The sequence below is a fragment of the Choristoneura fumiferana genome, chromosome 24 (assembly GCF_025370935.1).
Source record: "Choristoneura fumiferana chromosome 24, NRCan_CFum_1, whole genome shotgun sequence".
In the NCBI taxonomy this organism is placed as follows: Eukaryota; Metazoa; Arthropoda; class Insecta; order Lepidoptera; family Tortricidae; genus Choristoneura; species Choristoneura fumiferana.
The window spans coordinates 3,814,523-3,832,782 of record NC_133495.1 but is presented as its reverse complement, the minus strand read 5'-3'; the positions used below and the strand labels follow the sequence as shown (position 1 = coordinate 3,832,782).

The following is an 18,260-nucleotide window of genomic DNA, read 5'->3' as shown; positions in this document are numbered from 1 at the left end:
TTGTTGTCTTGGAATGACAATGAGGTTTAACCACGCTGTTAAAACGCTCGAATATTCATCCAATAAGTAATTAAGTAATTTTAGATTCGATAATTGAAGTAATGATGTAATATTTTGCCTATAAAACTGTATTAAGAATTCCAAAACAAGCATAAATTTGCTTACCTATTTTACGCCTATATTCGCAAAACAAACAACTTTTACTTTTATTTTAATTTATTTCTCTTGATGAAAAATGAATGTTTACTTGAAGTAAACCAGGTAGATTTGCTGTAACATACTGCTTGGTAGAGTAGGGTGTTTATTGTTAAGATAAAGTTAACTTGGTCACCGTTTGAGATTGGCATACTTCTATAGAACATTTATTAATTAACTTCTACATATAATTAAGCTATTGTACAATAAGCTTCATATGTTTCTTATAAAGAGTGACTCTTATTCAACTATTTTATTTTATCATCATTGACTTGTCATGACTTTTCTTAAGGCTTATTTGAATTTGTTTCTAATAAATTCATTCTGTCGTATCGTTCCTTCGATTAAGAGTATTAGTACACTGAATATTAATTGCTGATCATTTTCTTGTAAGTATTATAAGTTGGATTAAAGTACTGATGTCCAATATTCGTTTACTATCAGATGTTTTAAATGAAATTTGCTGGGTGAATAATTTTGACTAGATAAAATAGTAATAAGCTGTGAGATATTTTTTGAAATTGTTGCTAATTTAATGTTTTTATGTAAAAATGAGTTTAAATAAATGAATGCAATAAATAAATCTCTAAATTAATCTAACATGCCTGACCTTCCCTTTTAACTTGGCAAAGAAGTTCATGATTCAAACATCGTTATCTTGTAATCCTAATTTTTAAATTTTAAAGGAGTAATTAAATATTGTAGGTATTTAGCAGTTGGCAGTTGACACATTAGTTTGGTTGTTTGCGTCACGTTTGTGACTAGTTAAATGAGCCAATCACGAGCAAGACTATAGCGGCAAACAGACCTCACGATACCAACGCCATTTAGCGTACAGTCATTTTAAATATGGACAACGTGCCAAAAAGGACACTACCTAAATTCATCATCATCATCATCATCATCCCAGCCTATATACGTCCCACTGCTGAGCACAGGCCTCCTCAGAACAAGAGGGCTTGGGCCATAGTTCCCACGCGGGCCCAGTGCGGATTGGGAACTTAAACCTAAATTAAAAAGAAAAAAATACCGTCAAGAACACAGATGAAAGTACAAGAAATTTTAGGTTTCTGAAGGAATAATGGATGTCCTTAAGAAAAAAAAACATGATTTTTAAGCATGAACAAACGACGCATCTTTTACTTCCTCAATTGGTATATAATTAATATGTGTCATGTCAATTAAGTGTCAGAAAAAGTACGAAATTTGCCTTGTACATTAGCAGGGTGACGCCGTGTCCTTTTGTCCTGTGTCTGTCCAACACATTGTTGAGTGCAGGGTCAGTATTGATTTTATCGTTTCTTTTTTACATTTAAAAGACTTCAAAAAAAGGAGAAGGTTGTATTTTTTTACAAGCTTTTATTAACCTCGCCTAGTTTATTTTTTGTTTGCTTCAAATCTGGCAAGTTAATTACGATCCACTTCTAATGGTCAGATTGACTTGTGGTGTACATATTTGAATTTGATGACAATACAAGTACAGCCAATAAAAAGTGCAGTCAGTAAAAAAGCTTGTACTAAAAAAATATTTTTAACAAGAAACATATTTTTAATGTTTGCTCCCAAACATTTATGAACCGATTTGGAATATTATTTTTGATTCATCCCATTTCAATTTGAGGATCAAAAATTCACCCATAAAGAAGTTCTTTCAAGTCGGTTATTTTTGTTAAAATTATTTATACTAACGACTTGCCTAATAATTGGTTTGTATAAATTGACTGTCCTAAAATCGTATGTTGTCAAATGTGTAAACATGATTAATCTGTCATCTCCCAGGATAACAGGATCAAAGGAATTTGGGCACAAATTTGTGCCTCTGGGAGGGGACAGGTTAGGGTGTAACGTAATACTTATTTAATCTACATACGTTCTTTGTCCTAAAATTTGTTCTAGATAATACGGTATTTGACTATTTTTTTAATTAAAGCTTGACAATGCATGTAGCGCTAAATATATCTACCTTGCATAATTAAAAGTGTTTTAAAAAGAGCCAGAGATTTAAGATCTTTCGATAAACGCTATAAATTTAATTTTCAACAGAATCATTTTCTATCTCGCTAAACAAATTTCCTTTTAGTATCATGTCCTGTGTAGGAAATATAGATAGATATATTTTCATAACGACATACAAAATATGGTAAATTTATGAATTGCCAAATACCATATTGGGTTGAGATCAAAAAGTTGCAATAGCACTTAGTTAACTATAGTATAAACGACTGACTGGAAAAAGTTCCAAAACGCTAAATTTTCTCAAAACAGGCGTCAAGGTGTCCAACTTTTTGAACTCTATTCAATCTTTATCATTATTAGTCTTAAATATCCTAAAATTGTTGTGCGTAATTTTATCTGTCATAAAGATGTCTAAACATTGTCAGTTATTATACAGGATGCCCCTGACGCTACTCGATTCTATATGAACAATCAAGCTAAGTACTTTTGTTCTGTAACTTTTAAAAAGCATGTCCAGTCTTTGTCCAGTGTTAAAAATTTATTTCGCACATATTAAAAATTTAATTTTCAATGTAGGTATGCAATACACCACTAAATTGACAAAAAAATAATCTTAAAGAGATGTCAAGTATCAAATTGTTTAAAGGCCCCCATACCGAGAAAATTTTGCCCTCGCACCATGTGACAGCGATATTACCGCCATGTCTGGTATACTGATTTGACTTTGAGGATCCATAAATTACTTAAATTCAAGTTATTAAAAAGTAAAAAAAAAAAGATTGGAGACCAGTTATGTGAGTAGAATCGAATCTTACCTTTAAAGCGCCAAGGTCAGGGGCACCCTGTATAAAATTTAATTTAATCGGATGAGTTCTTTGTAAGTACTAAAATTTGTTGTGGGATAATATTATTTGTCCTACACTTTGGTGCTATATTCTAAACATTGATGGTTATAATTATCCAAACATTGCTATTTATAGAGCCTGTTTCACCACTCAATGATAAATTTTGTGACAGATGCCTGTTGTTGTCTCTGTTTGTTTTGTCGGAATAAACAAAGACGGCATCACATTCATCTGTTAGTTATGTGTGTAATAATGTGTACGTAACAGTGTATTTAATTTTAAACTTCCCAACTTTCGATAGGGCCTGTTTACACATAATAATATATATTAGGTGTGATATTGACATCTTCAGAATTAAACTAACTAAATTCGACATTATTATATATTTCTTAAATTTTGTACCAAAACAACAAGATACAGTTTAAAGCGAATCTAACTTGATTATGTCGAATTAACCCAGTTTAATTCTAAAATGGAATCTGCATATAATTTGTGTTGTGACTACATATCCGTTCCCACTAATTTGTGACATCGTTTTTACTATTCATTACTATTTTCAGGCGAGCCTGGAGTTCCAGGGCTTGTAGGTCTGGCTGGGATTCCAGGTGCTCCTGGAAAAGATGTAAGTTTTTTTTTGTACAGTCAACGACAAAGAGATACGATACAGCCAAACTTACAAACATATGCATTTCTTTACTGGCTTTTTGTAAATTTTACCGTATCGATGTTTTTGTAGTTGACTGTATCAATATATTTAGTATTAGTATTTGTATAGTAAAGTCACGTCTAAACGTTCTAAAAGTTTAGTCTTAGTAAAAATGCCACGATTTTTAAAACTCAATTTTTAACCCTTAATAGGTTTGACAACCTTTGTCAGTTGATTTTGGACTGTGAATGTTGCTAATTTGGATTGGCTTTGATTTCTCTTTGGTGGTAAATATTGTTCAAGTATTGATTGTGGTTCTATCCCTAGTATTTTTTTAAATGTTATGTAATTGATAGTGACTTTTTTTCGTTTTCTCTTCTTTTGTCCTCTTCTTTTGTCCTCTTCTTTTGTTTGTCTATGTGTCGGCGGCCGATCGTAAAATCCGCCAGATCACGAAATTCCTAGGCATATCGTGAAATGCCGCCATTTCATGAATTGGCTAAGGGACATCCGCCATATCGTTCATAACTCACCGTTTAGCGATTTGCCTAGTGACGTTTAGGCAGATCATGAAATTCCTAGGCATATCATGAAGCGCCGCCATTTCATGATTTGGCCAGTTTAGGCAGATCATGAAATTCCTAGGCATATCATAAAACGCCGCCGTATCGGTTCTGGCACTTCGCCGGCCGCTGCCGCGGCACGCTCGCTTCGCTCGCTCGGCTCGTGCGTCGTGATCACAATTAATACTAACCACTCCTCGCTTCGCTCGTCGTACCTAATTTTTTCTATATAAATAAATAACAACTAGTGAATACCTTATTCACCAACAAAATTCTAACCTCTAAAATACGGGCAGACGTCCATGGTTTTTTCACATTGTGCACAGAATCCGTTTGATTCACATAAAAAGAACGGAGCTGATGTTCAAAAGCTTCTTTTGCACTTCTATTTTGAATTCAATCACTATTTTCGGTTTAAAGATCATTTTGTTGCGACGCCGTCATTTTTCACGCGCTAAACAAACACGGGCGGTCAGCTGGTCACGGCCGCCATTGCATACGCAGCGCCACCAGTGGCCAAATAAGAAACTATTTTACGATGTGCCCGGTATAGAGCTAGGAATATCGACGAATGCGTTGCTCTAATCGATCTGCCGTATTATTTCTCAGGCACATCGTGATATGCCTGGCCAACGTTTAGGCATATCATGAAATGGCGGCGTTTCATGATATGCCTAGGAATTTCGTGATCTGGCGGATTTTACGATCGGCCGCCGACATATGCACCTATTAATTTGTAGTTGAGATGATTTTTGTCCGTTCTAGGGTCTACCTGGACAGGCAGGCCCGGTGGGACCCCGGGGTGAACCAGGCTTTCCCGGACCTCCTGGCCCCGCAGCTAACATTACTGGTGGATACGGTAATATTTTTTGTACATATGTATGTTAAACTAGTTATCTATTTACTTGCCTCTGGCCACAGTCTTCTGGTAAGCGGAAATTCAATTGTCTAAATCTTAATTGCCAGAGGTCGGACAAAAAGTGCGGATGAGACGTAAAAATGACGTAATCTTGCACACAAGATGATGTTTTTATTTAAACTTCCGTGTGACATGTAGTAACAAAGTAGCATTAATGAAGTAACAAAATAATCGTAAATAAATCAATGGAATTCAGTGAATAAAATAAATTTCATATCGTTTAATAAAGAGGTTGATAAATGATAAGTGATAATTGTTTATGAAAATCAAAAATACTATTTGAAATCATCATAAGTGGTTTGATGTCATCGGCACTTTTTGTCCGACCCCTGTTAATTGCCTTCCTTAGCATCCAATGTCTGAGGTCGGCTCAATAGGACATATTGCCGGTTCTTTAATTTTTTGCCAAAAATATGTTTCCCAAATGTTTGGTTTCCCAACTGTTTCATAAAGTACTTCAGGATTGTTATAAAACTAACTTAATTAACCTATAAGCTTTTACAGGATAGTCCTAAAATATATAATTAAATTAGTTTACAGCATCAGATAAAAACTGTTCGTCCATATGTTCAAATCATTTCGGAAAGTATTTTGGGCTAATAGCCAGCCCTTTTTTCCATGCTATTTTAGAAATGCCTCTTGCTGTGCGGCTTGTCGGCATATTGCCCTCTCTCTGGCAGGCTGTAAAAGCCTAGAGGCTAATGTAATACTCAGTTCGAAAAAAAATGTTATGTGAAATATTCTAGGTCGAAAAATTTAGTGAGGCGAAATATTCTAGGTCAAAAATTGTTGTTATGTGAAATATTCCAGGTCAAAAAGGTGAAAGGGGCTTTCGAGGTGCGCCTGGACGCGATGGCAACGCAGGACCACCAGGGGTTCCTGGCTCTAATGGAGTTATAGTAAGTTATTACTTTTTTTTTGTGCCTAATAAACAAAGTAATTTTTTGAATAAGCAGAAAACTGTTTGTTAATAACAACTAAACTATATCTATTTACGCATGTAAAACTATCCTAAAATTAAAATACATAGAACAAGCAAAACAAAAACAAAATTATTTAGAGCAGTTCCCTTACATAGGCAAGGTACCTACAGATGATGCTGGCAGCGTTCCTTCTTTGAATAACTAAGCTAATTCGTTGTACGAGGAAGTTGCTGGCTATTTATACAGTGTGTAGCCCAGAACCGGGGATAATATTAAAAACAGAGGCTCTATAGGTCACCGGTAATTGGATCATCATGGCACCTCTTAATTAAAATCACAACTTAACTTTTGTTTTTTTTTTCTAACAAACTTAAACGTAAATTCAATGTACGCCATCCTAGAACCCAACTGACGTCTCCCATCACGCTACAAAAATCAATCATTTTTCTTTACATTGCTTCTTCGAATAAACTTTAAAGTTTAATAAAAATATAAATAAATAATTATTTTTAACAGTCGCTGAACTAATGCTGTTCAGTTTGACCAGTACGATATATGTTTTAATTATTTGCTCATGTTACAGGCCACACCCGGTATATGTCAAAATTCACATAGTTATAAAGGTGCGCTTAAAGTCTCTGTTTTTTAAGGGTCCTCGAGGCCCCGAAGGGTCTCCAGGCGTCCCCGGCGCTCCCGGAGAGAGGGGCTTCCCTGGACCTATAGGCCGGATTGGAGAAAGGGGCCCAGAAGGACGACCGGTAAGCATACAAACCAAACATGGCTCAGGGCCCACGCTAGCTGGCGTGGGTGCAAAGAGCGTGAGTACGCTTGCGGGTGAGGGTGCAGGTAAAATCCGTCGCACGCGACGGGTGCAGTTAGCGCGGTGTGTTCCCACTAGTTCCATTGACAGTACTATTATATTAATTATAGTACTATTATAGTACTTATTATAGTACTATTATAGTACTTATTATAGTAGGTACTTATTATAGTAGGTACTATTATAGTACTGTTCCCACTAGTTCCATTGACAGTACTACTCGTATTATAGTACTGTCAATGGAACTAGTGGGAACACAAGTTTTCCAGTAGGCGTCCACCCACTCTGTGCAAACACGTTTCTTCAATTGGGATGACATTTATATTAAACTAGCTTTAACCCGCAGCTTCGCTCGCGTGAACCAAAAACAGTTCAAGGAAGTAAGCAATTAAGCAAGCACGCAAGCAAGCATGAAAGTAAGCATGCAAGCAAGCATGCACGCAAGCATGCAAGCAAACATCTTAGCAAGCTTGCAAGTGAGCATGCTTCGCTCGCGTGAACCGTAAACATTTCAAAGAAGCAAGCAATCAAGCATGCAAGCAGGCATGTAAGCAAGCATGCAAGCAAGCATGAATTCAAGCATGCAAGCAAGCATATAGGCAAACATGCAAGCCAGAATGCAAGCAAGCATGCAAACAAAAAATCAAGCAAGCATAGTCTCAACTGTGCAAAAAATAGTGCAAGCAAGCATGCATGCAAGCATGCAAGCAAGCATGTAAGCAAGCATGCAAGCAAGCATGCAAGCCAGAATGCAAGCAAGCATACAAACAAAAGATCAAGCAAGCATACCCCCAAAGGTAAGTACAAGCAATAATGCAAGCAAAGCAAGCATGCAAGTTATTTAATATTGATTTTTAGATACATCGGTTATATGATTTCTGGGATTTTACAATATTCCCGTGGAAATTCCTGAAAATTATCGTGGTTTTCATTGACGTTGTATTAAAAACAACCATCCCAAATTTCATTATTCTAAGCTCAGCGGTTGTTATTTCGCGATTTTATCCCTATCCCATGGGAATATCGGGATAAAAAGTAGCCTTTGTTTTATTCCAGATGTCCAACTATCTACATAGCAATTTTCATCCAAATCCGTCCGGCCGTTTTAGCGTGAAGGAGTAACTAACATACTCACTCACTCACTCACAAACTTTCGAATTTGAATGACTCATGGCTTGTGGCCAAGTTTGTCTAGTAACAGAGCTATTGTACTGCGGTTTGTGTTGTATTGTAAAACTAAAACTCTTTATTGTACATAAGAACACATGAAATTAATCTAAAACGGGAGAATAAGATGTGCAAGGGCGAACTTACCCCTTATAGGGATCTCTTCCAGTTAACCTAATATATGTGTAGATGTATATGTGCATGTATATATATATATATACATGAGTACATGTGTATGTATGTATAGGTATGTATGTACCTACAGATATATAATATGAGTGATTTTTTTGAGTGTGGGTACGAATGGTAGTACCTAGTATTTCCAAGTAAATATGCAGGCATGGCTGTGAGATGCGCACGATGTATTATTAACTATAATGTTGTAATATACTTAAACAGCCGGTGTCGATGCGCACGGCGCGATGCGCAAAGTAGCCGTAAATCCACCCTCAAGTTAAAAAATAAAAATGTAACCAAGGACCGCGGCGCGCCGCGCCTGCGCAGCCGGCATAGTGTTAAAGTATTCAAAATAGTGAATGAGAGTTCTACACTTTCTGCCAACAAACTGCTACGCAGTTTGGCAGAGGTTTATAGTTATAAGTATTTCTGTACTTCTTTTGTTTTTTTATTTGAGTAAACTAGCTGTTGCCCGCGGCTTCGCTCGCGTTAAATTTGGGGTAACACAGATCATTTACTTTCTATGATCTTTATTTTCGTATTTTAATTGATTTTTCGGAGGATTATATTTGCAAATTTTTGAATTTAAAAATCAACCTAGATGATCATAATTCGTTAAACTTTGTACCCCTGTTTCACATCTTTAGGTCAGGGGAGTAATTTTAGAAAACCCACGTGCTTCTTTTGCCCGCGACTTCGTACCTACGCGGCATAGGATTGTTCCCGCGGGATAGGAATAAGTAAATTCAAGAGAAAACCACACTGTCCGCGATTGAATTGAAACAGGCTTCTATTATTTCGGGTATCGATTTTTAAAAAGCTTTTACTAATAGTTTTTTTTTAAATCCACTCTGTTTTTCCAGAGATTCTCCAAACAACCAAGAAGCAGAAAAAGTTAAATATTTCCTTTTCCCATGGGAATTTCGAAAAATCCTTACTTAGAGGTAGTGCACTCCTATGATACTTTATCTACATGTGTGCCAAATTCAGGTCTGTCAGCCTGTCCTGTCACAGTATTGATAAATTTTGTTACGTAATGAGTTGATTGGTTTGGCGTAGGTACTTAATGTGTCCTCCTAACTGTTAAGGAGTTATACCTTCCCTCATCAGCTCACCTGAATAACCAGAAAGAATACAACTAAAGGTCTACCTATACGTGCATATGATGCTTAAAGAAACTTCTTCTAACTCGTTACCTCTAACCGTTAAGGAGTTTAACCTTCCATCATCAGCTCATCAACATGAGATGATGTCTGTCAGACGCAAATACTTAAATAACTCGAGATAATTATATAAAAAACGTTATGCGTGCCTACAAAATTTGAGGGTTGCCCTCGATTTCCCTGAGATTCCGTCATCAGATTCTGATTTGGTGACAATGGGACTACCTCAGGAGTAGATTTTATTTCGAATAAAAAATTATTTAAAAATCGGTCCACAATTAAGCGAGAAATCGGTGAACAAACATAAATAAATATATATAGCGGAATGCATAACCTCCTCATTTTTTTGAAGTCGGTTAAAGAGCTTTTTGCAGCGTACGTGCAGTATATACATTTGAATTTTGAAATTTTAGCTTTCTACAACCAGTAAAACGCAAAATCCTGTTTTTTTCCGTTCCCATAAGAATTTCGGGAAATGCTCTATTAATGCTCCCTTACACTCTCCAAGGAACATACTTGCCAAGTTTCAGCTATCTACGACCAGTAAAAAGAAAAATCCCGTTTTCCCTGTTCTCGTGTGAATTTTGGACAGTCCTCTCTCAGTGCTCCTATACATTGCCGAATTTTAGCTTTCTACCAGTAAAACGAAAAGTCCCATTTTTTCCCTTTCCCGTGAGAATTTCGGCAAATTATCTCTTAATGGTTCCACAATAATACTAATGCTGCTTAATGTAAAATTGCAATAATACTAACGATAAACCCTGTTTTTTCCCGTTAACGTCAAAATTTTGGGAAATCCTTTTGTAGTGCTCCCCTACACTCCTCCCCAAGGAACCTAAATGCCAAATTTGAGTTTTCTACGATCAGTAAAACGAAAAATACCGTATTTTCCCGTTCCCGTTGGAATTTTGGAAAGTCCTTTCTTAACGCTCTTCTACAATCCCCAAGCAACCTACATGCCGAATTTCAGCTTTCTAGGACCATTAAAATGAAAGATCCTGTTTTTTTCCCTTTCCCGTGGGAATTTCGGGAAATTATTTCTTAATGGTTCTCTTCACTTCTCAAGCAACTTACATGCCAAGTTGCTGCCTTCTGCGACCAGTAAAACGAAAAATACCATTTTCCCGTTCCCGTCAGAACTTCGGGAAATCCGTTTGTAGTCTTCCCCTACACTCCTCAAGGAACCTATATGCAAAATATTAGTTTTCTAGGACCAGTAAAATAAAAAATCGATCCCGCTAAACTGAATATAAATCCCGTTTTTTCCTTATCCCGTGGGAATTTCCCAAATTCCTTAAAACTGTTTTTTACTATTATAATCACCTACTTCTATGCCAAATTTGAAGAGTCTAGTAATTATAGTTCATAGAATTCAGTTAAACTGAATATATAAATCCCGTTTTTTCCTTATCCCTTGGGAATTTCCAAAAATCCTGAAATCTATGTTTTAAATAATGTAATACCTACTTGTGAATCAAATTTGAAGTCTAGTTATTACAGTTACTGAGATAGGGTCACTCGGAATCGAATATATAAATCCCGTTTTTTCCCGTTACCGTTACAATTTTAAAAAAATCCTTCCTTAGTGGATGCCTACATTGTATAAGGTATCTATGTGCAAAATTTCAAGTCTCTAGGTCCAGTGGTTTGGGCTGTGCGTTGAAATATGATTGATTTTCGATTGACTTTACCACATTACCCCCTTTCAGGGGTTGAATTTTCAAAAAACCTGAAACACGTGTTTACTTATTTATTGTTAAGAGTACTCCTGTGAAGTTTCGAATAAAATAGTCTAACTAATCTTATTTCCCCATACTAACTTTGGACCCCCATTTCACCCCCTTAGAGGGTGAATTTTGAAAAATTCTTTCTTAGTGCACCCCTAGACCATAAAAGGAACCTACGTGCTAAATTTGAAATCCCTAGAACCAGCGGTTTGGGCTGTGCGTTGATACATCAGTCAATCACTTTTGCCTTTTATATATATAGATAAATAATTTAAAAAAAAAAAATTATAATATTACTTAGTAGGATAGGTAGGATGAATACCTAAGGCCCACTTGCAGTAAACACATAAATCTCGAGTTAGCGTTAAGCTCAGTTTAGTAGTGTCAAACTGTATGGAACTGTCAAGCTTAAGCCTGGATTAACTACTAAATCTAGATTATTTTTTTCCTGCAAGACAGCCTAAGTAAACTAAACTAAAAATAGTAAAGTTGTTTCCCTCCTCATGCAAATGATTTTGATGCGGTTGTCATGTCATTTTCATTAATAGGTAGTTACATAATGTTTCACGGAATGTATAGAACCTACATGAAGTAGCGAAGAGTCTCAGGTTCCTCAGCTTCAAGCGGATCTAGTTTTATCCTGAAAATTTCTAGTGTAGACGTACGCCGTATATTTATTGCTGATGAACGTCTTGATGTCCACAGGGCCCAGAAGGTCAACGTGGCCCGCCCGGTCTCCCAGGCATCCCGGGGCTGTCCAGCGCCCAGGGTGTGAGCGTCCCGGGTCCACCGGGGCCACCAGGCGAAATTGGACAGGTATGATCATACCAAAGAGTTTGGAAAAACCTGGTTGGCGTAATTATCATAGCGCCGATACTCATATCGCATAATCTACTTTGGCCTAACACCTTGGTGTGAGTAAGTCCTGTGTGGGTCACAGTTCTAACCTAACCTATTTTTATGTTAGCAATTCGCTTTTGTGTGGGGTTTTATTTTTGGGAACAGTGGGATGGTTGCATTATCCAAAATTATCCGAAATGACATGTTACGCCAGGTACACTTTATGCCAAGTAATTATTCTGCTAAAAAAGTTTATGCGATACGTGTTATGCTAAGTGAGTTTCGGGCAAACAAGATTATGCCAGAAGAGGGGTACCCCAGATCGATAACCATTGCTGTTGCAGAGAGGTGAGGCGGGTTATCCCGGTGCTCCTGGCAAGGACGGGCTGGACGGCGTGCCCGGAGCTCCAGGGCCAAGGGGGGCTCCTGGAATACCAGCACCTTATGCTTCTCTATCCAAGGTAGGTAATTTTTATACCTGCATACATAAATAGGCTTGAGTTTCACCTCAATCACGCCTGGGCCTGGTAAGCGTAGACGTGGATAAAGATGGAGCACGCTTGCCTAATAAATCGTCACTAATAAAACTCGTACTTCAAAATGGATAATTTTCCTGAGTGACCTTTATCAACATTATGTCAAGGTTCAATTTTGTTGACATATTGATTTTAGATACGAGATTTTTTCAAAGTAATGACGAAATGTATTCACTCTAGATCAGAGGTTCCCAAACTTTTTCGTCTGACGCCCACTTTGAAAATCAGTTATTTTGTAGCGCCCCTCATTTTTTTTCACCTTAAAAACCTCAATAACACATAGTCTCGCCTAATGAAGGCACAAAGGTGAAGATTTTTTTTGGGTCCTTACCGCCCCCCTCTAGGCCTCCAGCGCCTCCAAGGGGGCGTTATCGCCCACTTTGGGAAAGGCTGCTCTAGATGAACCTAACAGCCAGATTGTAGCGATCAGGGAACACAGATGCAGACAGGGAATTTCACTCCTCAGCAGTCTGGATAATAAAGGAAGAACGATAACGCTTTGTGCGCTTAGGAGTGCTGACAACATAAGGGTGAAAGCCCACCTACTTCTGGTCGACCTGTGAAAGAAACGCGCCGGTGGAATAAAATGTTGTAGGTATAGGTAGAGTTAAGTCTATTCTGTATTTCTTGCTCTCCCTGGAGAGTCTCGAATGACTGATTCTAAAACTATTGAGTTACTTAATTGTGAAATTATTAGGTACTAATGTGAGAAAAATTAGAATAGATATTAATAAATTAATAATTTCAGGGTTCGTCGCTATCAGACATTGATGTCCGGAATATATGCGAAGATATTATTAGAGGTAAATATGTGGCACTCTTGTGGCACTACCATGATCATCAGTCATTTTTATAGCAGAATATATTTATTTTGCTTAAATCAATGATTCCCAAAACTTTTCGAATACTGTAACTATCATTACAGGTTGTACAGTAAGCTGTAGAGGGAAGGTAACCCTTAATAACGGCAGTTACCGCACCGGGGGATATTATTTCTTTGCAGCTGGCTGTACCTTTTTGTTTTACGACGACGTTCTTATAAACGTAAATAGACCTCTAGCTAGCTCTCTTGTAGCTACACATGTGGCATGTTATACGCATGCCGCGACCTAGCTTTAGGTTTACTACGAAATTCGGAATTCGTATCGTAAAGTCCGTCCCTCTCACTCTCGTATTAAATAATATTAACGTCAGCGAGACGGCAAGATACAAAGTTCGAATTTTGCACTCCGTAGTATAGAGCGTGCTCTTGTTCGTAGGTCTGTTCATGCTATTATTCGTATTTAATAGGCGAGTGAGAGGGACGGGTATGATACGCACTTCGAATTTCAAATTTCGCAGTAGCCCCCCTGAGCGTATGTCACGCGAAGCCCTGGGGAGAGGCGACACACCAAGGCTCCGCGAGGTGTAGTTTGGGAGCCCCTGGCTTCTAAATTATTACAATCTTAACTTTTTTTGTTATCGTAGAGTGAAAAGTGGCAACATTTTTTACAGTTATTTAGATCCGTATCTTTCCCATGGGTTTTTATTTAGTTTCATAATTGAAAATATCGATGTTAATACTGCTGTTGTATGACCGCATACTTAGTATGATCAAAGAGTAACACATATTGAATATTTTTATTAACGTGACGCACGTTTCGATCAAAGAACAGACAGGTGCAAGTGCTCTTCACGGTAGTCTTACCCTATCAGAGCATAACAACTATAAAACGACTGTAAAACTGCTTTGTTTCTATGCAGATCGTATGAAAGAATGGGCAGTTAACATGGTGGGTCCACCAGGGCCTCCGGGATTGGGCAAGCGGGGCCCCTCCGGGAAACCTGGCCCACCGGGATCTCCAGGTAAGTCACTGGTATCATGATGAAGTTGACATTGATGATGATGACTACTTACGTACGCCATCCCATCACTACTTCAAAACAGGTTTAGCAGAGAACAGCGCGAGGAGGGAAGCGGTTCCGCGCGGGAGTTACGTTCAGACCGTCTTACCGTTAACATCTCGTTAATAATATATAGTTTCATTCATCAATAATACTATCATAAGCTGGAGCTCAACACGTACTAAATAAAACGGTAATGATACAGGGCTTCACGGCGAACGTGGAGAGCCTGGACCGCGAGGGTATCCCGGAGAAACCGGCGAGCCGGGCCGGCCAGGTGGCCCCGGCGTACAGGGGGACAAGGGCGACAAAGGGGAGAGGGGCATGGAAGGGAGAGGGCTACCAGGAGACGAAGGACCCAGGGGGATTGCAGGTTTGTTCTAGCCCAGAGCCCATATAAATCAGGTTCATACAAATAGCGCTGTCAACCTGAAATAAAAGTAGAGATAGAATTATGCGAAAGGTAAAGTGAAGTATGCGGGAACTAAAAACAGTATTGAATTCTAGTCTCATCTGTTTTAATATGCACAAATTCTGCTGATTTTAGAAAAATACGAAAATATAGCCTTAAATTTGGCACTGATCAGTGCCTGAACATACGAGGGGTTAACCGTGTGCATACAGTTGCACGTTTACAGGTGCAATCAATTTTTGCCAAAAAAGCAAAGCGAGGCGTATTTTGAGAAATGTAATATGAGCTATAATTAGTTTTATTTTACCAAGTAAATATTTTTTAATAAAAATGAACTTAATGTTCCTATACCAGGTCCTATCGGTCCACCTGGACCCGCAGGACGAACAGGAGACAGAGGCGATACCGGGAGAGAAGGTATGTGTCTATATTACTCACTACATTAATTATTATTGTCCCCCTTCGCTAATTTTTGGCAAAAGAATACGTAAAAAATGATACTAAAGGTGGAATACGGTTAATTTTTGTTTATTTTCACGTTTCATTTTGCATTATCTTTCAATCAAAGTGACACGTCTGAACACAAAATGAAACTGAAGTGTCTGTAATTGATTATTGAAGTTCAAAAATTTGTATGTAAGTTTTCCTTTGTGATACGAAAAACACAATGGAACTTTTGCCGCTTTTTTTGTATATGATAGTATAAATAAAAATATTCTCCGTTCTCCAGGTGCCATAGGCCCCCGTGGAGTCCCAGGACCCAGGGGCACCTGCGACTGCCCAGCGGCTGCATTTTATACCTACATGCCACAAGGTCTCAATAAAGGACCTTAGATCTTACAGTATTTTTTATCAGTTGGATACTTAGGACTCAGACTGAGGTTTCTCATAATTCCATCTGTTAGTAATGTGATATGGATAGGTATGCAATAAATAAGTATGACTATGAATATGGATATGAAGGGTTTTTAAGCCACGAGAGTACACTATGCTAATGTGGGACAGTCCCTGCTCACGGTACGGTACAAAGTGTTACAAATTGACTCGTAGAACATATAATAAAATGCATCACGTCATGCCATACAGCCGGAGTTAGGGTGACGGCACCAATCATGGACATGTTAAGCACAGTAGTATCCAGTAATGGCCAGCAAGGATTCAATGCCTTATAGCTCACCATTCATGAACTTTACCAGTTAGATAATCAGTTATCTGCACATAAAGTGTTATTAGTTTTAGAAAAAGTAGCGTCCGTTTCTTAATATTGGGTTAGCGGAAAAAATATTGCATTATTAGTTCCTGTCCATGACTGGTGCCCTCACCCTACCATAGATTATTTATTTGAAGACTGTCGTTTCGCAGATATTAAGTAGGTTACAATGTATAGAAACATTCTGCGTAGTTTATTCTTTAATTCTACTGAAATAGGGTTGGCAGGTAATACGGTTTTCAAATATGGTAAATGGACTCTTTATAAGTAACAATTTAACCCCTTTTCCGCTTCACGGGTATTTTTGTAACAAATTGTATATCATTAATCCGCAAGATCGAAAGAGAATATGAATATGTATTGGCGTGTAGTAGTTTTAACACATTGGCTGCCTATACTTCACCTAAAGATTGCTCCCACGCCCCATTTAGTGATCCCACCGGTGATACTCACAGCATCGCCCTATTACTATTATTAGGTAATAAACAATAAGGCCCCAAAACAATACCCAAAATAATACCCTGAAAAATGAGCTTTTGATTCCACCCAATATATTGGGGTAGTAATTGATCACAAAATATTTTTCGTTTTGAAAAAAAAAAGTTTTGCTCGCAATATGACAATGTGATTGGTCGATTCATGTTTCAGCATGTCCCCGCTGCTATCGATGCACTGTACTATACATAATATGTCACAATGGAATACAATTTACAAGATATTTTCTTCACTTTAAAATAATTTAAGGTGCATACTTTTTCATTTGACTTTGCTTACTTTACTTAGGTACTATTTTAGATACCGTTCAAAACCAATTTTAATATCAACCTACTCTAATTTATGATCTCTACCAAGTCTACCAACGAAGTGTTTATATGGTTTATACAAAATTATATCACTAGAAAAAAAACGAATTATAAAGATAGTGAAAAAGTTTCATTTTATCGTATACGGTAGCTCTTCATGTACTTAATAATAAAATAAAATGACTATGAAACTGAAATAATGTGTTTTCATTCAACTCTTCCTATTCAAAACGTTTATTCTGTAACTAGGCCCCAAAGGGCTCTTTTACATGTCACTTTTTTATACCTACTTGGTTTTCAGAAAGACCATCATTGCCAAGAAGAATGCGCAGCAAGTATTTACGCAAATAAGAATAAGAGTTCACATCACACATTTTGATAACTTCGTGCAGTATCTTGAAATTACTATATAAACCACTACGCAACCTTTGGCACTTGTCCCACCGCCGACGATGAGCGAGAAGCGAGTAGAGCGAGTAACTAGAAACGAGTGGGCGTGCAGCGAGAAGCGAGTGTAGTTTTGTCGCTCGGCTGTAAGCGAGTGTTCGCGTGCGACGGGCGATTACTCACTCCACTCGACTCACTCGTGCGGGGCGACCGCCAAGCTGACATCGCCAAGCGAGTATCTATAGCTCAGCGAGTTTTTAGCTCTTGTCGCTGCGACAAAAAATGTAAGAGCGAGTTCTCGCCGACAGTGTGAACAGCCAGCGATCAACTATTAATATATGTGTCTCTTTTACTCACACAGGATCTTATATCTTTTGCTCGTTTCTTGAGCGAGAAAATAGTCGATAGCCAATCGTTTCCTCGCCGGCGGTGAGACAAGTGCCTATGGGTGTTTAACTTTTGAACAATTTGATAATATTCCAATTACGGACGAACGACTGCGGACCCCATATGGATGATAGATCGTCGTGACCCATATGGACTACTGGACTATGAACGTGTTAAGGGACTGGGTGTTTGTCGATGGAATCATTTATTTTTTAATAAGAGATACGATTTTTTATATTTAAATAGAAATAAATCTGGTTATGGTAGGTATAAAACAATTTTTTATCATTTTTTTTTTCATATTGCTGGTACCAATTACTTTATCTTACTTACGATCGAGGAAATTTTATGTGTCATAAAAATGTCAGTTTTACGACTCTCAAATAACTTAAAAATTGTAAATAAATAAACAACAAAGCAATAAATCACAGAATATGCCAAACGATTTGAAGTATGCCTCGGTTATTTCAATAATAAAAATTGTACCTATACCAACTATAAATATAAAAGAACGCTCCATAAGTTATTTATAATTTAACAAAATAATAATCTGTAACAGTAGTGATTCGCTCCTCAAATACAGTATCTAACATAGTTAAAAAAATGAAGTTTCTGCTATTAACCCTTTCCATAGTTGGCTTTACATATGGGGCTAGTATTCTGAAGGAAGAGAATTTAAAGGACCACTCGCCCATACTTT

The 18,260-nt window shown here is 37.6% G+C and overlaps 1 protein-coding gene across 1 annotated transcript in view; it reads left to right on the top strand.

Moving 5' to 3' along the window:
* The window catches only part of LOC141441778 (uncharacterized), a gene marked incomplete in the record, with an annotated part of 65,673 nt that extends 48,693 nt beyond the window's left edge, over positions 1-16,980 (top strand). The window contains 11 exon segments of the mRNA XM_074106641.1: positions 3,557-3,618; positions 4,971-5,064; positions 5,935-6,023; positions 6,698-6,805; positions 11,807-11,917; positions 12,286-12,402; positions 13,226-13,280; positions 14,221-14,322; positions 14,567-14,734; positions 15,128-15,190; positions 15,504-16,980. Coding sequence (XP_073962742.1) covers positions 3,557-3,618; positions 4,971-5,064; positions 5,935-6,023; positions 6,698-6,805; positions 11,807-11,917; positions 12,286-12,402; positions 13,226-13,280; positions 14,221-14,322; positions 14,567-14,734; positions 15,128-15,190; positions 15,504-15,607 — 1,073 coding nt within the window.
* Between the last annotated feature and the right edge of the window lie 1,280 nt (positions 16,981-18,260).